General features: G+C 44.5%; 1 protein-coding gene across 12 annotated transcripts in view; it reads right to left on the bottom strand.

Annotated features, from left to right (window-relative positions):
• Positions 1-27,507, bottom strand: part of GRIP2 (glutamate receptor interacting protein 2) — a 627,309-nt gene that overhangs the window by 234,725 nt on the left and 365,077 nt on the right. The window contains exon 1 of one of the 12 annotated variants that reach the window (XM_068253050.1): positions 11,034-11,130. The exons of 10 other annotated variants lie outside the window; for them this stretch is intronic. In XM_068253050.1, the coding sequence (XP_068109151.1) occupies positions 11,034-11,073 (40 nt within the window). In that variant the 5' untranslated portion in view covers positions 11,074-11,130. Of the gene's footprint in view, positions 1-10,910; positions 10,982-11,033; positions 11,131-27,507 lie in introns of those variants that run through there. One more of the 12 variants, XM_068253058.1, reaches the window with a different exon arrangement.

Genomic DNA, 27,507 nt, shown 5'->3' with positions numbered 1-27,507 from the left:
TTCCTTTAACCAGTTCACCACTAAGGGATTTTTTTTCCCCTTATGGACCAGAGCAATTTTCACATTTCAGCGTTACTCCCATTCATTAACCAATAACCGTATCACTATTTATCACAACAAAATGATCTACATCTTGGTTTTTTTCACCACCAATTATGCTTTCTTTGGGTGGTACACTTTGCTAAGAATTATTTTATCCTAAATGCATTTTAATGGGAATAATAATTCAAAAACTGAGAAATTAGGATTTTAAAAAAAAATAAAAAATGTCAGTATAGTTTTAAAATAAAACATACTGCTGAGGATAAAACCCACACATTTTATTTGCCCATTTGTCCCAGTTATTACAGAATTTAAAATATGTCCCTAGTACAATCTATGACGACAATATTTTATTTGGAAATAAAGGTGTACCGTATATTCCGGCGTATAAGACGACTACCAATGTAAGGCCCCGTTCACACTTGCGGTTCTCTGCCAAACGGACCGGATGACCTGACCGGATCCCGATCGGATCCGGATCGGAACCGTACAGTTCTGATCCGGATCCGATCCGGATCCGGTCAGTTTGCATCAGGTGTTCATCAGGATGCGATCCGGATCCGTTTGGCAAAAGATAGTAGAAAAGGAATACAAATGTTGGGGTCTGGGAGGTCAGCAGAAGGTGGACCTGTGGAATCAGGCCCTCCGCTGTTTAGCACTCACCTCCACCTCCGACATACTGCCAACATCTCCAGCACGTTTAAAGTCACTACTGCTCCACTCCAAAATGCTTGCCCATGTGTCCCCATCCAAAATCGCCGCTTCAATCCGCATAGGAAGTGGGGTAGAACATCCGGATTTTTAGCCAGTGTGTTGTGCGCTCTCCGGTTCTCATTGGTTTGTATTGGCCGGATGGTGCAGTCCGGCTCCGGATACGTCTGCCGGAGGAGCCGGACCAAAAAATAGCGCATGTTGGGTCTTATGCCGGAGTCCGGATCCGGTCCGGATCCGGACGAAACGGACGCATGTGAACGGACGCATAGGCTTTCATTGCTATGCCGTGCGTCCGTTTCGTCCGTTCTGCATGCGGTCCGGCTCCGGCACGGCGATTCCGGACGGCGACCGCTAATGTGAACCGGGCCTAAATTCACACAGGCAGTGACATGCTTAAAATCGCATATACCCTCACCTATGCGAATTCGCATGCAAAAAACGCATGCGGAATTGCATCTGCATGCGATTTCATCAGCGGTGGAATCCAGGCGATTCCGCACCGCAATAGTGGGAACGAGCCCTTCATGTCAATTCATAAAGATTAGAGCAGGCGGTATTGGGATGGAGAATACTGCTTGCTTTGAAGAGGTAATAAGGGTGCGGATAAGAGCAAAGTTAATGGAGACAGATCTCCCAGGCAGCAGAGGGTGAGAACAGAACAAAAAAAGCTTTCCAGAATACCCCAGGCTGTGTTTTTTAACCTCTTGGGTACCTGTTTTCTTATGATTTTTACATCAGCAAGCCTGCATGTGTAACATTTCTTGAATATCTTCTAAGCTGTGGCAATTAAATAGATTGTTTAGAAAGACTAAAGGCTCATACACACATCAGACCATAGTCTTTGGAAAATAAAAGATCACAGACCAATTTTACCCCCTTCCATGTAGTATATGGCCTAGTGCACACCAGAGCGGTTCGGCTGCGGTTTGCGATCCGCTTGAGGGTGTGGATCCGCTAGGGTAATGTATTTCAATGGGCTGGTGCACACCAGAACGGGAGGCGTTTTGCAGAAACGCATACTCCCGGGCTGCTGCAGATTTTGGATTGCGGATGCGTTTCTGCCTCAATGTTAAGTATAGGAAAAACGCAAACCGCTCTGAAAAACGGCACTTCAGAGCTGTTTGCCAGGCGTTTTTGTTACAGTAGCTGTTCAGTAACAGCTTTACTGTAACAATACATGAAATCTACTACACCAAAAACGCTTCACAAAACCGCAAAATGCTAGCTGAAACGCTACCGAAAAATAAGAAAAAGCGTTTCAAAATCTGCTAGCATTTTGCGGATCTGCTAGCGTTTTTTGGTGTGCACCAGGCCTTAGAGCCATACATACACAGTCTATTCTATGGAGCTGAACTCCCCATCAGACAGAAATCTTTGCAAGATGCTGAACACAAAGATGCTGTACACATTCAAAAGATCAGTATCTGCAAAAGATCTGTTCCTGCCAAAGATCCGTTCCTGCAAATTGCATTCATAGTCTATGAGATCTGCAGATCCTCATACGCACCTTGTTTAACAGACATTCATCTGCAGATCAGATCCACCAGGATGGATTTTCAGATCTGCAGATGATTGTCTGATCTGCAGATGAATGTCAGTTAAACAAGGTGCGGCTCTTGATGCGTCCGTGATGCGTACTTTTTGACGCATGCGCCGGTGGAGACCACGTGAGCGGAACACTCCGTATCACGTGGTCCCGCCAGCCAATCGCGCACAGAGCGGCCGCTCCAGAAAGTAAGCACTGCACGTCACACAATGCAGTGCATATTAATTAGCCATGTGGCTAGGGGCACTAGCGGACTCTCCCCTTCTCCTCCAACAAAACTGCGCATGTGCAAGCAGTCTAACGCAGCTAACACCGCGTGAAACGCACAGCATGCTGCACTTTCACAGAACGCCTTGTAACGCAACCTGGGCACTGTGAACAGCCCATTGATTATTCATTGCTGTGCGGTGGGGATGCGTTACAGGCTGCACTAATGTGCACCTGTAACGTCCCACTGTGAAAGCAGCCTTAATGCTTACAAAACAATGAACATTTTTTGCACAAAAAATACCCATAAAACCAGCTTCTTAACTCTCTATAAATACTGTACGTCTTTAGTCCAAAAAGTGTTTTTTGCTTTTTTTCTCTCAGTCTCCTTACAGGAGATTCTTGAATTTTTCTTACAGGGGATTCTTGAGTTTTAAAACTGCTTGTCACAGAGAGAACAAGTAACATTTCTCACCAGGCCATTGAAAGAGGGGGAACATTCAGTTACAAGCACTGAACTCAAGCAGTACAGCAGAGAGCTGCTGCGGGCCCTTACAGCCTGCAGGGAGCGGAGAGCCTGGAAACATATAACTGAAGAGTATCTCTGATGAGAGAAATAGCACAGTGCTGGTTTCCATGTAACTAGGACGAGATGCAAAAGCCTATTATTACTGTAAATTGTTTTCATTACACACATATTTCTATCCTCAGATTGCTGTAGGAGTCCCCTTCTGCCTGACATCAGACTGATCATTTTTACTTTAGAAATGATCAGCCTATCATAATTTGAGTGCCCTGGTGCGGAACGCATGGCCCTGATGCCACCGGCCGCCCTTCAGTACTTGCTGTGCAGCCCTCAAGTGGTTTATTCTATAGTCCATAAGAGGCTATATCCAGCTGTCGTTCCGGTGAAGTGACAGGTCCTCTTCACTTCCTCATCAGAGTAGCTGCGCTGGGAGCTGCTAGGTTATTGGCTGCACGGTGTGGCTACACTGAAGTAAAGAGGACCTATCCCACTGCCAGAACAAGGTACAGTGCCGTGCAATCGCAGGGGCTATTTTTATGCCCAGATACTTTACTGCTGTTCAGGTTGAATAAAGCCTCTGCTAGGGTAGGTGGAGCCTAGAGCTGGACCCACAGCACCACATCCAGTGGTGTACCGAAAGGAGATGCAGAGGTTGTGACTCTACCAGGGTCAATACATCTGAAGGGTGTACATAGGGCTCTCCTCCAGTCACTGCTCTTTATTGGTGCTGCAGCAGCTATGATCAGCTCTGTATGTGGTTTGAATAGTGGAAATTATTACACTATTCCTTTTCTTCTGCTGACACCCCCCCCCCCCCTCACTCTACCCTTGGAAAGCCAGTTTTGGTGGTCTGTAACATGCGATTATTATATATACAGCGCTAGAGGGGCCTCAGTGTCAAGTTTGCACTAGGGCTCATGGCTCTCTGTAGCTATGCTGCTGGCCATGAGAACCACACATTGAAAATCTGCGGCAGGACTCAGCCAGTGGTCACTTGAGGGCAGGACTCAGCCAGTGGTCACTTGAGGGCAGGACTCAGCCAGTGGTCACTTGAGGGCAGGACTCAGCCAGTGGTCACTTGAGGGCAGGACTCAGCCAGTGGTCACTTGAGGGCTGGAGTTCGGCACCTTGTCCATGCCAGTGTTTAGGCTGCACTGGGAAATGGAGAGATGTGTTCTACATGATAAACCACACCTTTCCTGATTCAATCCCATCAATTGATTTGAGCTGTTCCAAAAATGTGTGAGGACCGAGGCGTTTGAGGACTGGCGTTTGACATCCCCACTTTAGTGGAATGTATGGACATGAATCTGTTGCATGACCTGACAGAAGATCTCTACGGCTTTTGACTAACTCCTGATGTCCTTAAAGTCACAACACAAGGCTTTCTTTTGAAAATTGATATAGCGTTATTAAAGCCAGTAGTTATTTAAAAAGGCATTTAAAAGAGGTTTTAGGAATTCCAATGGTGGAGGACATCTCAAAATATAATGGACAGTGTATGGGGACTGACTGGAGCCCCTCAGAATGTAGTAAGGTGCCCAGCACTCAGGGCCGGCCTTAGGTTTCACAGCGCCCTGAGTGAAACCTGATTTTTGTGCCCCCCCTTCATCCTCTTCCCACGTGCATATACACGCACGCACGCATGTATACACACACACAGGCCCATATGCAATTCCCCTTTTCTCCTGAGATATCTCCTAGGACAGTGGTTCCCAACCTTTTTGACGTTGTGACACATCACGCCAAATGCTCAGATCTCCGTGACACGTCACATATGTATAATAGAAAAAATACTATTAATAACCACGAATGGATGGAAAGAGTGCATTATCCTGAATATACTTAAAAATGAAGGCTTGAACCTTTCAGGAATATTAATAAAAACAATCAGTGGGACAGTTAGCTGCCTCCCCCCCCATTTAGAATGATAGCACAGCACCGACAATTTGCACCCCGCGTTATAGCCGCAGTGCACCCCCCCAAACGCCCTCAGACTCAGTATAGGTAGTTAGCCAGGTATAGGTGTCCCCAGTATAGGATCTCATGTGTAGGTGCCCTCAATATAGGTTGCCAAGCATAGGTGCCCCCAGTATAGGAAGTCAGTTGAAGGTCTCCATCGCCCCCATAGGTAGCCAGGCGTAGGTGCCTCCAGTATAAGTATCCAGGTGTTGGAGCCCTCAGTAAAGGTAGCCAGCTATAGGTGTCCTCAGTATAGGAAATCAGGTGTAGGTGCCCTCAGTATAGGCAGCCAGCTATAGGCGCCCCCTTGGAAGCTGGCGCCCTGAGCGACCGCTCCGGTCGCTCATATCAAAGGCCGGCTATGCCAGCACTGGCGTACTATGTCAGGATCAGCCAGCCAGGAGTCAAAGTCATCAAGTCTGTGAGGGCCTATTGTAGGGCATTACATCCCTCCAATCATCACTACCCAATGGCATTCCTCTGTAACACTCCTTTAAAGTGTACCCACGGTGAGACGGTGATTTGGAGGCTGTCATATTGATTTCCGTTTGAACAATACCAGTAGGCTGGCTATCCTGTTGATCTTCTGGCATCCGTAGTGTCTTAGTCACAGCCCTGGAACAAGAATGTGGCTAATTCTGTCAGACTTGAGTCAGAATCCCTGATCTGCATGCTTGTTCAGGGTCATGGCTAAGATTATGCTAAGATTATTAGAGACACTGGATCAGTAGGACTGCCAAGCAACTTGCATTGTTTATAAGGAAATAAATATGGCAGCCCCCTCACCTCGGGATCCCTTTAAGGGAATGCTCTTCCCTCACAATTACGTTTCCAAAGCTCCTTACACGGACCACTGACTATTACATCTGCCATAAAACTCCATTACTGCCAAATCCTGTGCTGTGTCTAATGTTACGAGAAACAGACAATATATTATTATGAGCTGCATAACAATACACATAAAACAACCTACATTCTGTAACATTATGGTGTCATGAAAGCAGATATAAAAGAAGCTCACAAAGACAAGAAAGAGAGAACATTAAACCTCCATAATATTTTACAAACCGAACTGACACACTAATACTATATCATCACATACACACTAATACTATATCACCACATACACACTAATACTATATCACCACATGCAAATCTCTCACTCCGACCTCAGGGCTAGATCATCAAGGCCCACGGGTGTTCCATTACAGGATTCTAGTTAAGTCACTAAGATGACACTTGTGATACACACATGTAAATAGGTTTAATTTATGGATTTACCCTGGTAACTTAGAACAAACCTGAAGTGACAAACTGATGAGATTAAAGTGGGAGCATACGCCCACAACTAAAATTTCAGTAACCAGTAAACACACTTACATAAAAGAACATTTGAAAGAATCCCCAGGCATTACTTGGGTGTAACAATGTTTATTTTTACTTCAGAGAGGAGAAGAATCTTGCTTATCTCTGGTCATCAGCAAATGTAATCATTTCCAGCTGAAGCTCACTGAGTCTTTAGTTTGCACTCCTACCGTCTTTCCCCTAAAGCAGGTAGGTCAAACCGGTCCTACGAGGGCCGAGATCCTCACACATTTTTGATACAGCTCAAATGAATTGATGGGTCTGAATCAGGAGAGGTGTGGTCCATGAGGTAGAACACATTCCTTTCTTTCTCAGTCCATCCTAAACACTGGCATGGATCTGGCCCTCCAGGCCTGGAGTTCGACACGTGCCCTAAAGTAAGACATCCTCTAATTATAAGACCTAGCTGAAATTTCATTCATTCATTTAATATAAGGCATCCTCCGAATATAAGACCTAGCCCCAAACCCACATTACATCCCCAGCCGCAGTACACATGATATCCCCAGTCTGTCCCGCCTCCTAGCCTGTGTCTCCGCTCCCTGTGTATTAAGTGTCCCCCCCCCCCACTTCTGACCCCTGTGTGGACACTCTGTCCAGCCTCCTAGCCTGTCTCTCTGCTCCCCTGCATTAAGTGTTGCCCCCCTTCTGACATGTGGCAGCTCTGTCCCACCTCCTAGTCTGTGTCTCCGCTCCCCTGGTTTAAGTGCCCCAACCCCCCGCCCCCCATTTGGCCGCTCTGTCCCACCCCCTGTCTGTATCCCCGTGCATGTTAAATGTAATGGCAGCCAGCGTGTCTTACTGTATCCATGCTGCCCGGAGATCGCCGACGTCCTCGCTTCTCCATCTAGTAACCGGCGCTTGTGTAGATGTCATCTACACAAGCGCCATCTCCGGGCAGCATGGATACAGTAAGATACGCTGGCTGCCATTACATTTAACATGCACGGGGAGCGGGGGACACAGACAGGGGGTGGGACAGAGCGGCCACACGGGGTGGGGGGCACTTAAACCAGGGGAGCGGAGACACAGGCTAGGAAGTGGGACAGAGCTGCCACATGTCAGAAGGGGGGCAACACTTAATGCAGGGAAGCAGAGAGACAGGCTAGGAGGCTGGACAGGGTGTCCACACAGGGGTCAGAAGTGTGTGTGTGTGTGTGTGTGTGTGTGTGTGTGGGGGGCACTTAATACACAGGGAGAGGAGACAAAGGCTAAGGGGCTGGACAGAGCAGCCACACTGAGAACAGAAGGGGACACATAGGGGACATCTGGGGACACAGAAGGGACATAAGAGAGGACAGACTACTTGATCCAATTAGATTGTAGCGGTAGATTACACTTTCAGTACAGCGGCTTCACACAGGTGGGCAGCGTGGGGACACATCGTGCAGTGCCGATCAGGCACTTGTCATGTCATCCTTGAACACAGCAGGTTTATCAACTGTGTGCAGGGATGACATGACAGGTGCCTGATCGGCACTGTGACATTACAATGAGCAGCAATAAGAGGCGGCCAGCAAGGGTATTATCATGCAGTGCCCATATAAGACATCCCCTGAAAATAAGCCCTAGCACACTTTTTGGAGCAAAAATTAATATAAGACACTGTCTTATTTTCGGGAAACCATGGCAAGGTGTCTATTTAGCACAGGTAGAGGGGCAGAGTGAAGACATATGCAGAGACCTTCAGCTGGCAATGATCACATTTGTTAAAGGGGAACTTCAGCCTAAACAAACATACTGTGATTAAGTTACATTAGTTATGTTAATTAGAATAGATGGTTAATATAATTTTTTACCCACCAGGTTTTAAAAGAACAGGCAAATGTTTGTGATTCATGGGGGCTGCCATCTTTGTCATGGGGGCAGCCATCTTTTTGGTTGAAAGGATGTGACAAGGAGCAGGAGACACAGTTCCAACTGTCCTGTGTCCTGATCACCCCTCCCAGCTGCACACGCTAGGCTTCAAATGTCAAATTCAAAATGTAAAAAAAAAAATTTGTTTCAAAACAGCAGAACGAGCGCAACATCATCAGAAATCCCATCATGCTTTGCACAGCATTAGGGGGGAAAAGCCCGGGCAGTTTTCTTCTGTGCAGCTAAAAATGAGGCTTGGATAAGAGAAACAAAGTTCTGATGCTGTGAAACTGTTAAAGAAACACCAGGCCTTTTCAGTGCTGCCGAGTCGATTTTTAGTCCGGAGGTTCACTTTAAGGACCAGAAATAAGCAAGCATCTATTTCTCTATGAAGTGAACGTAAACAATGTTGCACACGGGGAATGCATTCAACTATCATTTTATGTAACAAAGTTTTAGTTTTGGGAGTCTATTCCCACTTTAACAATTGTATCTATATTTTTTTCTCCTAAATAGGACTTTCCTGGAATCCCATAGCCTTCTTAATGTCTTTTAGCTTCTGCACAGACATCTTTAGGTACTAAATGTTTTTATCAGTTTCCTGCACTCATAAGTTATTCTGAAGGCGTATACACACAACTGCCCCTCCATTTGTGTTGCCCCCCCCCCCCTCCCAGAATCTAACTTGCAGGTGACACTGTGAGACCCTAAACCTGTGCAGACACATTGCTAGGAAGAAGCCAAGAGGTGCCTGCTGTCTCTATGATGAAGGGACTGGGAGGAGAAAGGACAGTGCTGGGAACAAAGGAGCCGCTTTTACATGTGGGGAACAATGGACTCCCTACAGACTGTCACTTAACCTATTATCTCAAATTGGATGCATAAAAAGGTCCAGTTTGAGCAATGCTTAGGGCCTGAGCCCACTAACGCAGTTGTGTCCGCTTTTCAGCAACACATCAATGTTACAGATGCTGAAAAGCGGACACAACTGCGTACAACTGTGGTAGTGGGCTCAGGCCCTAATGCTACCAGGATGTACCGTCTTGTTCACAGTAGGAGTTACCGGGCAGTGATTGGCTCAGGAAACACGTTTTCTGAGCCAATCTGAGTGCCTGGGAATGAACGATCCTGACTCAAATCACGAGCCATGTTCCTTCATAAAAATGAAAGTAAAAAATATAGTTGAAAAAAAAATCACACTTCCTGGTAACTTCCAGGAAAATGTATAGTGCCATCTTGTGGCCAAAAAGTAAAATTAAAGTAAAAGAATAAATAGAATAGCCAAGTAATTTGCATTGTTAAATAGGAAATGAATATGGTAGCCTCCATGTTCCTCTCAGTTCTGCTGTGCTGTAAGAACAGTACTGTATATAAAGAGAACAAGCAGGTTACCAATGATCGCCACATGTAGGACATACTTTCTGTTCAATTTATTCCTAAAGGAACTGGCATCATTACTGAGGTCAGGAGTTCAGCAGGACAGCCAGGCAACCGGTATTGTTTAAAAGGTAGTAAATATGGCAGCCTCTGTATCCCTTTTTACCTTAGGTTTACTTTAAGTATATCTCACATGCTGCACTGAGTGGGTAGACCACACACATGGATATCCATTAATTTGCCATAATACGTTTTTCAGAGAGGATACATAGACATACAAGAGGTTGCATTGCACAGCTTCCCAACAAATCACAGTGGGGGTGATAAACATTTGGATCACAGCAGACCTTCTGTATGCTATTTCACGGTCATAGGGAGTGCATTACAGAATACACAGAACTACACATGTCAGTCCATGAACCAAAAGAGCTTACAGTCTAAAGCCCAATCTACACGATACGATTCTTTGTACGATTTGATTAAATCCGACATGTCCAATCGGGATTCGATGCAATTCGGTTAACCATTGATTTGCAATTGCAAATCGAACTGAATCGAATCCCGATCGCACATGTCGGATTTAATTGAATCGTAAATCGAATCGTAATCGAATTGTACAAAGAATCATATCGTGTAGATTGGGCTTAATACCCTTGCTGCAGTTGTACAGATACACATTCATGCCCCAGCTCCAGAAGAAACCGCATTATTTATGGCAGATGAATACGGGAAGCCCACCCAAACTCAAGGAAAACACACAAAAGCTGAGCAGTTGCCCATAGCAACCAATATCATATTATTAGTCAAAAGTTACAAAGAATCTCATTGGTTGCTGACGAAAATTGTCTTAACGTCCATAATGTCTTATGGTGCCCATACACGGTACAATAAAAACTAGCAATTTTCCTGTTTATTCGACCAAAAGCGATCACACCGAAATAATGTAAAAAACAAACTTTTTTTTTGATCAAGAAAAATGAACGATTGCCCCATTTTTTTAAAAAAAAATTCCGATCGGACATGTTGGAAAAAATCTTTATATTCGATCTAACAGAATAATCTAACGAAATTATCTAATGGAAAATAAATAAAACAATTGTACCATGTTTGGGCATCATTAAGGTTATTACCAGCCTTTAAAAATGAACCCCCAAGGATACAGATAGGTTGCTGTGGGCAACAGCTCCAATGAAGCATCAGTTTCCTTTCCGCCTGTCTTAATAAAACCCTCTAAAAAATCAGGTGAAACATCAATGCCCATTTCAGGGTTACAGCCGATAGGAACACATTCCCATATTATGGGAAGTAACATACGGTATACAGGCAGAAATCCAGGGAGATAAATGCCACAGCTTCTCTTTCTGTAGTGATCACAGAGCTGCTGGATAAGCAGGCAGCTGCCGTCCAGAAAGAAAGGAAAATAATGGACCTACTCACCGAAATCAGAGTGCAAATCCTTCTTTAGCCCACACAGCATGGTCCGCCAGAGCAACCCTGAGCCACACAGGCAGCTACTGACAGCTCCAGCCCTGCTCAACAGCTCAGCTCTGCCAGGCACGGCCCCCCAGCACACCCCCCAACACTCTGCTCTCATTGGCTAACACACCAGAACAAACTTTCTTGCTCGTCAAACCAATAAAAAGAGATATCTCTGTCTTTAATGGATGCTAGATGGTTTAACTATATATATATATATATATATATATATATATATATATATATATATATATATATATATATATATATATATATATATATATATACGGATGTACAGTATGTGTGTGCCACCATCACTTAAAAACGTTTGACCGATTTAAACAAAACTTGGTATACAGATTCCTTACTACCTGGGAAGATATGGTCTGGGGGTCTCATGTCCGGAAACAGTAAATTCGGGCGCCTGAGGCTAGTGGACAAATCGGGCGCCGCCATTCACTCCTATAATAAATATCGTTTAATGGGCGCCCGATAGGAAAAAAGGGCGCCGGTGAAAAATAACGTTTTAAAAGCGGCGCCCGGAGACTTAATGTTTTATTACTGCTTCTCATGATTACACATTATTTAATGATTTATACATTTTTAAATATTATTTTTAAACGAAAAACAGTACAATATTTTTTTTCAAACATTATTTTTAAACGAAAAACAGTACATTTTTTTTTTTTTTTTTACATTATTTTTAAACGAAAAAACCAACAGGGGGGTCTTAGGTTTAGGCACCAACAGGGGGGTCTTAGGTTTAGGCACCAACAGGGGAGGTCTTAGGTTTAGGCACCAACAGGGGGTCTTAGGTTTAGGCACCAACAGGGGGGTCTTAGGTTTAGGCACCAACAGGGGGGTCTTAGGTTTAGGCACCAACAGGGGGGTCTTAGGTTTAGGCACCAACAGGGGGGTCTTAGGTTTAGGCACTAACAGGGGGGTCTAGGGGTTAGGGGTAGGTACAGGGAGGGTTACTTAGGCACCAACAGGGGGGGTCTTAGGTTTAGGCATCAACAGGGGGGTCTAGGGGTTAGGGGTAGGTACAGGGAGGGTTACTTAGTAATTATTATTTTTTTACGTTATTATACGTTTCAGTATTTAAACGAAAGATTAACGTTTTTACAATTGCCGATTTAATGCACATTATTTAATGATTTATAACTTTAAAAAACATTAATTTTAAACGAAATACAGTACAATACATTTTTAAACGTTATCCATGCTTATCGTTAAAAACCCGGCGCCCTTTTTTCCCAGCGCCCCTTTTTAACGTACGCCTCATGTCCCCCCTGCACACCTGGGCGAAATCACAAACAGCCAATCAGATTACACCAATTCATGACAATGGGAAAATTTAGAAGTCTGCCATTCTCACAGTAATAAAGCAAGAGTCCCCAAACTTGGCATTGTTGGTCACTTGGTGACCGAGGTTTAAAATTTAGGGAAAGTGGGTGGAGCATAAAACAGCCAATCAAATTTCAGCCATTCACTTTAAATGGAGAAATTTAAACTGCAGCCATTCTTAGATCCATACAGCAAAAAGAAATGGCAGCGCTTTCAGAAACTCATACCTGAATGTTTTAATAGCATAAGATGTGCAGAGCTCCAATACTACTGGACTAAAATACACACCAACACTCAGGCACAAAAAATGGGGAAACATAACTTCAGTGAGGGGTGAACCTATACCTGCATGGATTATCTGCCACAATATGCAGAGCTCCAATGACCACTGGACTAAAATACATACCTAGCTTCACTTCAGGCAAAGGGGGGTGTTAACTTCAGAGATAATATGTGCACAAATTATGCCTACTAGACTTCCCCACGGCTGTGACGGACCCCCTTGGGGAAGACCTAACGCTAATCTAGCGATAAAAACCACAACATTTCCAGTGCAGCTAATCAGACAAATGGTATACACATTTGATAAAGTCTGTATGCAGCCATTCTTAGGCCTCTTTCACAGTAAGACGTTGCGTTTTGATGCAACGTTAAAGTCGCAACGCAAATTACAGCAACTAAATGCCCCGTTATCGTCGAATACAGTAGAACATACAGGCAATGAAAAGTATGCTTCCAAGTCATTACTGAGCATGTGCAAACAGTCTAACGCAACTAATAACGTGTATAACGCACAGCATGCAGCACTTTCTAATAACGCTACACGTTACACACAAATGCAACGTGTGCACTGTGAATGTTGCACAGACTTTGTATTGCTGTGCGTTAGTCTGCGTTGAAACATTTTCTAATGTGTGACTTTAACGTCACACTGTGAAAGAGGCCTTAAAACTTGGCCCTCCAGCTGTTAAGGAACTACAAGTCCCACAATGCATTTGCCTTTATGAGTCAAGACTGTGGCTGTAAGACTCCTGCAATGCATTGTGGGACTTGTAGTTCCTTAACAGCTGGAGGACCAAGTTTGCCCATGCCTGCCTTAGAATGTTAATGGCAAGGTTCTCAAACTTGGAGCAGCTGGTCACTGGGTGACAGGGATTCATAATGAGGAAATTGGGTGGAGCCTACAACAGCCAATCAAAATGTGCCTATTGATTTTCAAGGGGAATATTACCCTATGTTACACCATAACATTTTTGAGATAAGAAAGAGGGACACCTTAGACATTAGACATGTCCCTGCCACACCCTAACCACGACCCACCACACCCCAATAAATAGCTGTCCCTCCTTTCCTTGATAAAGTGGGGTAACGCCAGTGGAACTAGTAGGGTCCATTTGAGGGGGTCCTTCATCTCTCCAAATTTCGATTTATTCACTGTGCACTTTTCCATTCTATGCTCCGCTTCAATTCATATACTGTATATAGGCACCTCTCTCCTAATATATATACACATGTGATTTTGCACTAAGCACTTTATATAGAGGTTGTTAATTATTTTAGTGTTTGATTGTTTTCACCATTTGAGTTCATTACATTTCACTTCATGTGACATTGTTGCTGTATAATCACTAAAATGTAATACTGAATCCGGGTTCAACTACCTGTGGGATCATATATTGATCTCACTGTGTGGACGTGATCAGACTATATAATATATTGGTACAGCTTTTACATATACCACTGTGCAGTTGATTGATGGCATGGAGATTTTATGGGATGCTCTTATAGGGCTTGGGCACACCGAGCGGCTTTTTGAGCGTTTTTGCAGTCGCTTGCGGCTGCGGATACGCAAGGGTAATGTATTTCAATGGGGTGGTGCACACAAGAGCGGTAGGTGTTTTGCTGAAATGCATATTCCCAGGCTGAGGAATTTTTTGGATTGCGGAGGCGTTTCTGCCTCAATGTTAAGTATAGGAAAAACGCAAACTGATCTGAAAAACGGCAGATCAGAGCGGTTTGACAGGCAGTTTTGTTACAGAAGCTGTTCAGTAACAGCTTTACTGTAACAATATATGAAATATGCTACACTGAAATCTGCAGCAGCAATCCGCAAACCGCTAGTAAAACGCCTCATAAAAATAAAAAAAAAGCGTTTAAAAATCTGCTAGCATTTTGCGGATCTGCTAGCGGGTTTTGGTGTGCACCGGGCCTTAACCACTTGAGGACCCAGCCTTTACCCCCCCCCCCCCCCTTAAGGACCAGCGCTGGTTTTTATGATCTGTGCTGGGTGGGCTCTGCAGCCCCCAGCACAGATCAGGTTGCATGCAGAGCGATCAGATCGCCCCCCTTTCCCCCCCCCCCCTATGGGGATGATGTGCAGGGGAGGTCTGATCACTCCTGCCGGCTGGCATGTTGCGGGGGGGCACCTCAAAGCCTCCCTCCGCGGCGAAATTCCCCCCTCCCTCTCTTTCCTCTCACCCCTGGTGATCGGGGCTGCACAGGACGCTATCCGTCCTGTGCAGCCTGTGACAGGATGTCCTCTGTCACATGGCGGCGATCCCCGGCCGCTGATCGCCGATCTGCCTTACGGCGCTGCTGCGCAGCAGCGCCGTTCAATGTAAACAAAGGAGACAAACGTCTCCTGCGTTTACATTTAGTCTGCGAGCCGCGATCAGCGGCTCGCAGGCTATTCACGGAGACCCGCTCCGTGATCTAACAGGAAACGGCCGCCTGATTAATTAGGGAGGCACCTGGCGACGCAGATGTGCGTCGCTAGTCCTCCAGCTACCACTCGGCCGCCGCACGGTATGAGTGTGCGGTCGGCAAGTGGTTAATGTTTTTGGATCATGATGCAGTGTCTAATTTTGGATTTACCGTATATACTCGAGTATAAGTCTAGAAATGTAGTTCTGACTCACTTAGGGGTCGACTTATACACGAGTTCATGCAATACTGAGCACACTGAGTAATGTGTGTACTACTAGTGACATTCCCATGTGCAGCAATTTACCCTGTGGTAAGTGATACTTTCTTGATAAAGGAAATGCCAAGAAAACACAGGTCTGAAAGTCCTGGCTATAACAATTAACAAGAAAAGGGGCAGGGGAAAGATACTGGACTGCAGGAAGGGGAGTGATTACCTGCTGCACTTGGGAGCCTGGAGGAGTTATTGGCTGCAATGCTGTATGCAGTGCAGTCATTAACCCTTCCTGGTCCCCAAGTGCAGCTGTTAATTCTTCCTGGTCCCGAAGTGCAGTCATTAACTTTGCTGGGTAGACTTATACTTGTGTCAATAAAAAATTCCAGCTTAAAGAGGAACTCCAGTGAACATTTTACTGTTGGCAGGTGATGTAGCTGCTGCATGGTTTTTGGCAGTTGGAAACAGCTGTAAACAGCTATTTCCCACAAAAGTTCGAACTTTTCTTGTGGGAGGGGTTTCACCACAATATCAGCCATACAGCGCCCCTTGTCTGTCTGTGAAAAGGAATAGATTTCTCATGTAAAAGGGGGTATCAGCTACTGATTGGGATAAAGCTCAATTTTTGGTCTGAGTTTTTCTTTAAGAGGGTTGAATTTTGGAGTCTACTTATACACAAGGTCGACTTGTATTCAAGGATATACAATACTTGCTGTATAAATAAAGGTTGTTATATACTTGTTCAAATATACATCTTGAGTGGTGCTGCCTTTTTAAAGAGTTTTGTTTTCTCCTCAAAAATTATAACTTTGTTTTAATCATTATTATTACTTTTTATGTTATTACATGTATTTATTGCATTACATTATTAGTAGTAATAATAATAATAATAATAATAATAACAACATTGATAAAAGCTTATTAGCCGATGGTATCATAGTTACATAGTTACATAGTTATTTTTTGGTTGAAAAAAGACATACGTCCATCGAGTTCAACCAGTACATCATCCTGATTAGAAATTTCTTGCTTTTACTGATAATTAACATGGTACAATATTCTACTGCTACTACCGAACTGGTGTGGCGGAGAGTTTGTTTTGCATTTTTTTCTTAAGCACAATAATCGTAATATTGAATGCATACCTGAACTGGTGTTTTAATACTCTAGGGCCTGTTTCCACTATCACGCATCCACATGCGTTGTCTGCATGCGGATTCGCATAGCCAATACAAGTGGATGGGACTGTTTCCACTTGTCAGTTTTCCTGAGCGTTTTTCTGTGCAGGATTTTTCTGCACGGCAGAGCCCGCAGAATTCGCTTGCGTGTGGAATGCATGCGTATCGCACGCAATGAATTTAATAGGGAAATCGCATGCAGTTTTGGCATGCGGTTTTCCCCGCGATTTCGCATATAAACTAATGTAAATTCACACCGGCAGTGACATGGTTAAAATCGCATATACCCTAACTTATGCGAAATCGTAGCAAAAACGCATGCGGAATCGCACCCGCATGCGATTTTGTTAGCGGTGATTATGCGGCGATTTTGCACCGCACAAGTGGAAATGGGCCCTTAGATTTACGAACATAGAATGAGCATGCAGGCAGGTGGCCTGTCACCTCTGGCTGTACACGCATTTTGGTGTGTTGCCAAAAGATTACCATGATTTTTTTAAAGGACAACTGAAGTGACAGTGATATTATAGTTTCTCGTTGCCTGGTTGTCCTGCTAATCCTCTACCTCTAATACTTTTAGCAACAGACCCTAAACAATGCAGATCAGATGTTTCTGGCTGAATTCTGACTGGGTTTTCTGCACGCTTGTTTCAGGTGTCTGATTCCCACACTAGTGCAGCCAAAGAGATCATCAGGGCTGCCAGGCAACTAGTATTGTTTAAAAAGAAATTAATATGACAGCCTCCATATACCTCTCACTTCAGTTTTCCTTTAACCACTAGCTGACCGCGTCACGCCGATGGGCGTGGCCGCAGCAGCAGCCCCAGGACCGCCTAACGCCGATCGGTATAAAGTCCTGCGGGCCTGTTTTGCTGGAGATCGCATCTCCGCTTTGGAGGCCTTCAGTCTCCCAGCGGTGATCGCCGATAGACTGTTTGACAGCGAAACCGCCGTCTATTTACTTAGTACAGAGCTGCGATCTAAGGCAGCGCTGTACTGGGGACAGCCGTGTGACACAGTTGTCCCCCTGGCGCACACAGAAGCGATCCACTGTCATAGGCTGAAGCCTATCACAGCCGATCGCTGTAATTGGCTGACATGGGAGGGAGGGAGAGGGAAATTAAAAAAAATAAAAAAAAATAAAATAATAATACACAAATTGAATTAAGAAAAAAGAAATAAAGCCCTGTTGGTGGGGAGAAAGGGGGGAGGGGAAATCACTTGTGTGCTGCCATGCACGGCCCTGCAGTGAGGCCTTAAAGCTGCAGTGGCCTATTTCATGAAAAATGGCCTGGTCTTTAGGAGGGTTGAACACTGCGGTCCACAAGTGGTTAAAGGCTGCAAAATGTGAGCCCCCCCCCCCCCCAGACAGGGGCATAACTAGCGTGGAGCAGTCCCTGTTGCAGGGGGACCCAGAGCTGTGGTGGGGGGGGGGGGCAAGTACAAACCTTCCCTCCCTTCCTTCCGATACCGGGTACAATACTGCAGATCAGGTGTTTCTGTGGCTACACTAGTTATGGAAGTGAAGATTATGATGGCCACACTTGTCTTATGACCCTTGTGAGATGGGCCCCCAGGCTGTGAAGGGTACCAAGGGCACCAAGCGATAGGTGTGTGAATTAGGGGAGGATGCTGTGGGGCCCTATGAACTGAAGTTACGCCACTGCCCATAGACAATCATTTGTGACAGAATATGAGGGCTGTGTATTGTATATCTCGCTGCACGTATCAGGCAGTTACAGGCAGCGTAGAGGATCAGACATAGAAGTGTCAGGTCACAGGTTAGTGTTCCGCTAGCCTCAGTCACATGCGCGATAGCAGCAGCTGTTGTGTCTCCATGTAATGTAGTGCAGAGCTGATAGTCAGCAACAGCTGTCTAATGTAACTGATCCATGAGCAAAGAGTGCCAAAAACCGAATCGTTATATAACAAAGCCGTACAAAGAGAAATGGTGTCATCACCTATAGAAAACTGGCTGCTGCAGAGAACAGGAAAACAATAGGCGAGGGGGCTGGATGATGGGGGGGGGGGGGGGGGGTATTGCATGCTGGAGAACAAATAAATATGCTACACCAGTGGTGGAAACTTACAAGATATTTAAAGTATCTAAAATTGTGGCACCCGATTTAGCCAAAGGGCCACAGATTATATTTTGAGATGACCCCAGTAATCCACCCATGGCTGGAATTCCTGGACACCTTTATTTTTGTGGTATTATACTAAAATTTCTATCTATCTGTTGTCTAAAAAGCATCAACTATGGCATAACATTAACAGCTAAAACCATCTGACTATTTTTCAAGGTACTGGAAGGGTTAAAACTCTAGCTTTTTACCTTATTTAGCTGCTAATTAAGAAGCTTTGAATAGGATTATCAGATTGTTTTAGAAGTGTAATAAACTGTGTAAAAAGGTAGAAAAGTTCCTGCTGTATTCTGGGTGGGGTACTTTATTTGCTCACTAATTACTTAAAGGACAACCTAAGTGAGAGGTATGTGGAGGCTGCCATATGTATTACCAGTTGCCTGGCTATCCTGGTGATCCTCTGTCTCTAATACTTTTAGCCATAGACCCCAGAATTTTGAGTGTAATCCCAATTTAACCACTTGAGGACCGCAGTGTTAAACCCCCTTAAAGACCAGGCTATTTTTCACTTAATTGGCCACTGCAGCTTTAATGGCCTTGCTGCAGGGCCTCACAACTTAGCACACACCCTTTTCTTTTCTGCCCACCAACAGAGCTCTCTGTTGGTGGGGTCAGATCACCCCCAGATGTTTATATGTTTATTTACTTATTTTTAAAAATATTTATTGTTTTTATTTTTGATTAAATATACATTTTTTTATACTCCCCCCTTCCTTCCCCCACCAGCCAATAAGCATGAGCAGGAATGCGCGCGTATACGTGCGTGCGATCGCCCGCAAACCACGCCCCAAGGACCTCACGCCGATCGGCGTTAGGCGGTACTGGGGCTGCCACGTCCACACCCATCGGCGTGATGCGGTCAGCAAAAGGTTAAAGAAGCACTTAAGCCAGGGAAAAAAAATTAGTTTTACTCACCTGGGGGCTTCTACTAGCCCCCTGCAGCAGTCCCATGCCCTCGCAGTCCCCCGCCGCCAGCTACTTTCGATTTGCCGACAGGGCTGGCCATACGTCTGCTTCTACGCGTTCCTGTCCGCAATAGCGTTCTGTGTCCACACAGGACGTTATTGCGGATGGGAACACATAGAAGGAGACACGTGGCCAGGCCTGCGCAGGCGCAGTGAGCCCATGGAGCAAAAATGAAACTAGCTGGCGTCGGGGGACAGGAGGATCTGTGAGTGAAGCGAGGGCAAGGGATGGCTGCAGGGGGCTGGTAGAAGCCCAAGGTGAATAAAACTATTTTTTTTCTAGTTTAAGTATCCCTTTAATAGTAGTGTTAATGTGGCATTCGAGTGATTCAGAAAACCGAACAAGAGCAATTTTGGTGGGAAAATTGTTTTTTCTAGCCCATTATGCCCTGGTCTACCACAGCAGCCAATCCGTACCCATGGAGGAACAGGGGGCTCTGGAAGCCATGTTTTTGATGACAGATGTCCTATTAAACATCATGATCAATTTGTACAGAGAAATAAAAATATCTGCTATTTTGCAATTTGATCTACCATATTTTGCTTTAGTTGTTCTAGCTAGATAAGTGTTGCTAACAAAATAATTACCTGGTATGCTGCAAGTGTAAAAATTGGGTACCGCCATAGGACTCAATACAATTTATCATTGTTTGGGCGCCAGAGCGTAAATTTGGGCGCCCTATATATATATATATATATATATATATATATATATATATATATATACATACATATCGTTTTTTTGTTTTCAAATTGCTTTTGTTTTAGTGTTTTGCAATGTTTATGTTAAAAATCATCTCCTGCCCTCATCTCCTACCCTCCCCGTTTTGATGAAAGATCTAGAGATTGTATGGTAATTTTGCTTGCTAATGTTAAAAATCGTCTTATGTAGTAATTTGTCCAATCCAGCCATAGATTGTTAAATATCCTTTTATGATGTCTTCTTCTGAAGAATGATCACTGCAATATATTTTTAAGTAACAAAAACCTAATGTATTGTATCCAGGGCCGGGCCGAGGCATAGGCTGGAGAGGCTCCAGCCTCAGGGGGCAGTGTAGGATGGGGCGCAGAATTCATTCAGCTGTCATTCCTAATTGTGTTTGAAGCAGAAATAAATAAGAAAAGGGGATACATGGCAGTGACTGCAAGCCAGATAATTAGATATTAAGGTGTTGGGGAGGTTGTGGGCCCTGTGGCGCCTCTTAGTCTAATAGCAATCAGTGTGTGATGGGTGGGGTGGGAGGGATGAAGGGGCGCACTTTGGTGTCTCAGCCTTGGGTGCTGGAGGACCTTGTCCCGGCTCTGATTGTATCGTGTCCTTCTCCTTTTCATGAAAAATCTAGGGAATTTATTTTAATTTTGCTGGTATATCATCTTATGTTTTATTCTGTCCACTCTGGCCATAGATTGTTTAAATATCGTTTTATGTCAAAAAAATGATATTTTACTACTACGTTACTGTTCCTGACTTTATTTAATGTACGCCAAATCCTACTGTGGAGAGAATGGTACTAGAACCTAGGGCAGATAATGTTTTTTTGCAATAGTGCCTAGATGACTTGTAAACCACTTATTTCTCAGTCGGGGCTGAGTGAACCAAATTTTACATCACACTTACATGGCTGCTGTTTACACTTCAGAGAAAGAATTTGTGCTTTGAAAATAAGAATACAGAACTCCAAGAAGGTGCTTTTTACTATTACTACTAAAAAAACAATTACCATTAATATGTGAATATAAGTCAACCTTATGTTTAAGTCGACCCCAATATTTGACGACCTTTTTTTTTTTTACTCAAGACGGCCCAGGAAAGTTAATGGCTGCACCTGGGGACCAAGAGGCGATAACCGCTACACTATATAAAGTATTGTAACCACTAACCCCTCCTGGTCCCCAAGTACAACAGCCCCCTACAGGGAAGAGCGGTTTTGTAAATGGTATGCTACTACATTTCCCAGCATGCTGCATTCAGGTAATATTTATCGACTGGGTGGTGGTGCACACTCACAATTGCTTTCTTTATTAACCTGTATGGCGGCCTAGGGCTGCACGTTAAGAAATACACATACAGCGCTGAGAGATGTATATCAGAGAGAAGTAACCGAATACATATTAGGCAACGCAGCTGATGCTGTGACAGGTGGATGATACCTTATTCATGGACTCTAGAAGGAGCCCTTTGACGGTTGCACAGCAAGCAGTGAATGGCTGCAGGTCGGGCACTAGGGTGCTACAGTTATAAAATACAACAACGTCTTTGAAGACCAAGTAATGTTTTTTTATATCCGCACAGGCGCTCCTCGCTAGAACTTTGTCGGTGTAGAGGCTCCAAGATTAGCTGATATATCACTTGTAAAACCCAACTTCTCCTAAACTTCTCTATCAGTGTGCAGTAACTGCAGTGTGAGTCCCCCACACTGACGTGTAATTACAAATGGTGCCATACACAGCAACTGGAAGATGCTCATTCCCAGGCAGATCAGTGGTCTGTGTGAATTTGCACTTAGTATATCTGGATAGAGATTTGGCCACTGCCACCTTGTGCCCCTCAACACTATCTCTTGTTTACCCAAAGAAGCTAGAAGGGGACATAGGAAGTGGGGCTTCTGGTGGTCGGGAAAACAGGGCTTCTGATAATCCAGAGAGATTTAGAACATTAAGGTTGTAGACTGCCACTGCCCCACCCCCTTGTCTACCTTCTGTATATAGACGGGAAAGGACATTGTTGTAAAGCTGGAGGGGATTGGAGGGGCACTAGACAGCAGTGGTTTGTGTAAAGAAATGCATACATACCAGCAAACATCTTCCATGCTCTCTCCTCTTCTAACATGCATGTGCTTCAAATGCTGGTGAGTAACCAGGACAAGTGTCCCCCGCTGCTCTAGTCTGCTCAGATGACACCAGCACAGCCTGAACCCTCCCACAATGCAATCTAGCCCCACACTCAGATTAATGCAGCTGGGGGGACAGTTTGTGTTGGGAAGGGGATGATGGGGAAGGTTGGAGTTAGGCTCAGGAATGAATTGATGTAAGGGGAAGGAGGTTTCAATTAGGGTGAGGTTAGGGGAAAGCGAAAGGGTAAGAGGATTGATAGGGTAAGAGGATTGATAGGGAAAAAGGCCAAAAACTCAGACAACAGTACTGATGCAAATCCCTGACAGAATATTGGTAATAGCACATTATCAATATATTCTCCCCATCAGCACAACCCATTGTCCAAATAACAGGGGCCTCTTATAAACATACGGACCTGAGGAGTTCAGGCTAAAAAAAAATTAAATACTTCAGCCGCACTTTAAAGGGAACCTGAGGTAAGAGGCATATGGAGGCTGACATTAATTCCCTTTAAATAATGCACATTGCCTGGCTGTCCTGCTGATCCTCTGCCCCTAATATTTCTAGCCATCGACCCTAAGCAAGCATGCAGATCAGATGTTTGACAAAAATCTGATGAGATTAGCTGCATGCTTGTTTCAGGTGTGTGATTCAGACACTACTGACCAGAAAGATAAGCAGGACAGCCAGGTACCTGGTATTATTTAAAAGGAAATACATATGGCAGCCTCCATGTCTCTTCGGGTTCCTTTTAGTTCTGACATGATTACATTAACCAGATTGGTGACAAAATGTTTGTACAAACTATCCTAGCATCTGTCTGCATCACAAGTACAAGTACTTCCAGCGTACTACCGGCCAATGTGCTAGTGCAGAGTTCAGCAGGACAGATAAATTGTGATTTGGGGCCATCATGAAAACCCACCAGAGGATGTTACACAAGATCAGTTTGTAAACTGTTGAACAAAATTTATAAAGCGGATTAAAAAAAAAAAAGTTTTGGTAATAATTTCTATAGAGCTGCACAACAGGCGTAGGCAAGGACAAGGAAGGTGGGAAGATGGGCAAAGGGCCTGAGCCTATCTCCCCAGTGAGAGGCTCAGACAAGGAAGCACTGCTACCCCTCTTAGCGTGTTAAACAAACCCAGCTCCCTTATGGCGGAACTTGGGACGCAGCTCACTATGGCCCATCAGTCATGATGAATGACAGCTTTTCCTGGGGTGAAACTTCTCCAAACCTCGAGTTACCTACTTGTACATTAAAAGAATCAATGAATCAGTAGGCCATCGATCCGGCCTGCTGCTGTTCCTTTTCCAGACTCATTAATTTACAGCAAATTGGGCTTTAGCGGAGAGACGGAAAGTATTGCTACGTAACAATTAATTAGGGCAACCTTGAGCTCAATTCAGATTCTAAAAATCAAAGCAGAGCTTGAAGAAATGTTACAGTAACAGAAGCTGTGGTGATTCCTGCAGCTGCATTCAATACATGACCGACCATGAAGTGTTATGTGGTCTTATCAGGGCGATAACACATGGAGATAGCAGCGGGCCTCCTCCACATGTGCCTGTTGCAACTGGAAGGTACTTCTCTGCCATGGCCAGACTCAATAATCATGGCCAAATGGCTAATAATAAAATGCAACTCCAGGATAATATTTGGATGGTGAGGAAAAGATTAAGAAAAATGTGTTGGTTTTTATTGCCATTTGTGTACCCCTTTAAACAATTTACCTCACTTCCTGGCTGGAAAGGAAGTTGCATCACTCCCACCTGTATCTTTTTCAGAGGGACATTTCCTACTACCACTAAATCCCCTCCTTTTCTTTTTTCTTTATTTGTCCCTCCTTCAGGATTCATGTAAATCTGTGTAAATATATGTTTTTTTTGTAAATATATGTTTTTTTACTGAGAAATGTGTTTAATTGACTGTAAACTTTATTCCAATCTTCTAAATGGATATCTTATTTTCAAATGTTAGTATGAGGAGAACTAGTGATGATAAAAAGAACTACTGTGGTTTGAATGATAAAACTAGGTCTTTTGCTTATGAATTCTTTGTGGTATGTGTGACTAGGGGGTGTGATGGGGCGTGGTTAGGGCATGTCTTAAAGTGTACCTGTCGGGCATAAAATCAATTCTTTACTTTCATCTGGTAAACAAGTAATAAGGATTCTAACCAGGCAATCCAAAACTTAAAATAACTATTACGTTTCTTGTTGATAAATGATGATTCCCCAGTTTACCGGACTCTTATTTGGTACATTGCTGCACAAAGGAAGTTGCAGGGCATGCTGGGTTGTCCTTTTTTGCTTCTCTACTTTGCCCTCAGACTTAAAGGAGTTATGAGGCAAAATTAAAAAAAAAAGCTTTACTCACCTGGGGCTTTCTCCAGCCCCTTGCAGCCAACTGTCCCCCGCTGACCGCTCTGCTCTCCACCGCCATCCCGGTCTTTGCGCACGGTGTAGAGGCCGACCCCGAGGTCATCCTTACTTCGCCTGTGTGAAGCGCTGATGTCAATCACGGCCACGTGGTCCGTGGTGTACTGCGCAGGTGCAGTAGTTCTGTGCTTGCGCGGTACGCCACAGGCAACGTGGCCATGATTGACAGCGGCGCTTCACGCAGGTGCAGTAAGGACGACCTTGGGATCGGCCTCTGCACTGTGCACAGAGACCGGGATGGCGGTGGAGAGCAGAGCGGTCAGCGGGGGACAGTCAGCTGCAAGAGGCTGGAGAAAGCCCCAGGTGAGTAAAGCTTTTTTTTTTTTTTTTAAATGTTGCCTCATAACTCCTTTAAGTAATGCAGCCTGATTGTCTGTAGACTCTTCCCTTTCTATTTTCCCCTCCCACACCTCTGTTCCTCTCTGATTGACCAATATTTTTCATGCTGAGATAATGCACTTTCTATAGTGGAGGGCGGGCAATGCATACACAATCAGGCAGAGGAGAGTAAGGGAGGAAATTACATCAGGATTGGCTTCAAAATAACCACAGTTAAAATGGGAAATGCTAAGAAGGATTTTCTCATTTTTTACTGTAGAAAAATCACTAAAATCGAAAAAACTTGGACAGTGCAATACATATGTTATGTAAGTAGAGCAAGTATTTGTCTACTTATATATGTGGATTTTTTCTGAGATAGTATGGCTGTCAGCTCCTCTTTAAAGGTGTCCCTCTTTTTTTCTCTCTAAAAGTTGTGAGGTAGTTTTGGGTGTATGTGTGCACTCCTGGGAGGAGTTATAACCCCATGACATTATTATTATTGCTGTTCCTCAATTCCTGTCTCCTGGACCACCAGGGTTTATATTAAAGGGAACCTGAAGCAAGAGGGATCTGGAGGCTGCCATATTTATTTCCTTTTAGTCACTACCAGTTGCCTGGCTATCCTGCTGATCCTCTGCTTCTAAGGGCTGGTTCAGACGGACGTTTGTGCAGCGTTTACTGCCAGCGTTCGGGGCTTGGCGTTAAACGCTCCCATTCAAGTGAATGTGAGCGTTTGTACCAAGCTTTCACGCGCGTTTACACGAACGTGGCGTTCGGGTCCCGATTTTCACTGGCGTTCAAGGAGCCCCTGGAAGCTACATGTTGCTTCCAGGGACGGTTAACCGTGACGGGTAATGTTCCCCTAGGGGACGAAAAACGCTGCTGAAAGCCCAAACGCATTGCCGCTGCAACGCCAACGAACGCGACACCTCCAAACGTCCATCTGAACCAGCCCTAATACTTTCAGCCATAAACCCTGAACAAGGGTTTATGGCAACAGACCAGGTGTTTCTGATATTTTTGTCAATTCTGACTGGATTAGCTGCATGCTTGTTTCTGGTGTGGGTTAGGCAATACTGCAGGGTGCAGGCACATAGATCGGCAGGGCTGCCAGACAACTAGTATTGTTTAAAAGGAAAAAAAAAATATGGCAGCCAAGGAGACAACTCGAGACAACTCGGGAGAAAAAGTTAATTGTATATGGGCCAAGGCCTCTTATTCAATTCACTTTTTCTCCTAAGTTTTCTCCTAGGTGATATTGTCACAACCTATATTTTAAGCCACCAGCAAGCAAGAAAATCAGAAAATCAGCATTCAGTAAACTGGAAAGGCAAAGGTGAAAGCCAACAGATAGAGCCACCCTGTCCTGCTACTCACTCCATTGGTGCCGATGTACTGCCAAGCGGGACATCAAAGTTAAAAATCCCAAGCAGCTCTTGCAAAGGAACATTTTAGGCAAAGCAACCGAAGAATCAGCAAAACTCTAACCAGAAGTGGGAGAACATCACCACAGCAGAACACAGCTTGCTGCTGAGACCTACTACACTGCTGGTTACACTTCTACTTTTTACCAAGCAGGTAATTCTTAGTGAACTGAAGCAATGTTTTTAGTTAAATGGCTGAGGTACAGTACAGGTACAATACCCCAGTACAGGTACAGTACAGGTACAGGTACAATACCCCAAGTGTGAAAATCGTACTGCATTCGGTGGGAAAAAGCCTAAAACCCTGAATTCGGCGTTTTACCATATTTTACCGACCTATTATTTTTTACCAGGTCTTAGCGGATTGAGCCCTTTGCGAGTGACCTTTACTCAATGTTCTTCTTTCACAGTAAGCCTCTGTACTGAATGCAAAGCGCTCACAAGTGTAAAAGCCCAATGAAAAAAAAAAAAGACTTTGGGCTTAACATCACATTAGTGACGGAGTGTGTCCTCCGTGTATATAGGGTACGCTGCCATTTCCAGTGAATGTGACACAAGTGACAGCTGGCTCCTCTGCCAGAATGTGCGAGACGATTAGGATTCAGAGCGAGAGCTGCACAGCTGGAAGAGGCCGGTGACATTTCAGCGCTACAACTATTCTGGACGTGAAATCGATGGCTGAAAAAGTCACATTTACAGAAAATAGAAGATCCATGATTAGGAGTCTGTTAACTTTTAGGACTTGCAGACTTTATTAAAGGACACCCATAGCAGCCTAGCTGTCTCGCGAGCTATGCACACAACTTTCCATAAAGGATGAACAGACTGCATTGCAGATAGATAAACAACGATCTATCCTAAAC

This window comes from Hyperolius riggenbachi, chromosome 9 (genome assembly GCF_040937935.1).
Source record: "Hyperolius riggenbachi isolate aHypRig1 chromosome 9, aHypRig1.pri, whole genome shotgun sequence".
Lineage (NCBI taxonomy): Eukaryota > Metazoa > Chordata > Amphibia > Anura > Hyperoliidae > Hyperolius > Hyperolius riggenbachi.
Note: the sequence above shows the minus strand (reverse complement) of the source record. Positions and strands in the feature narration are given on the sequence as shown.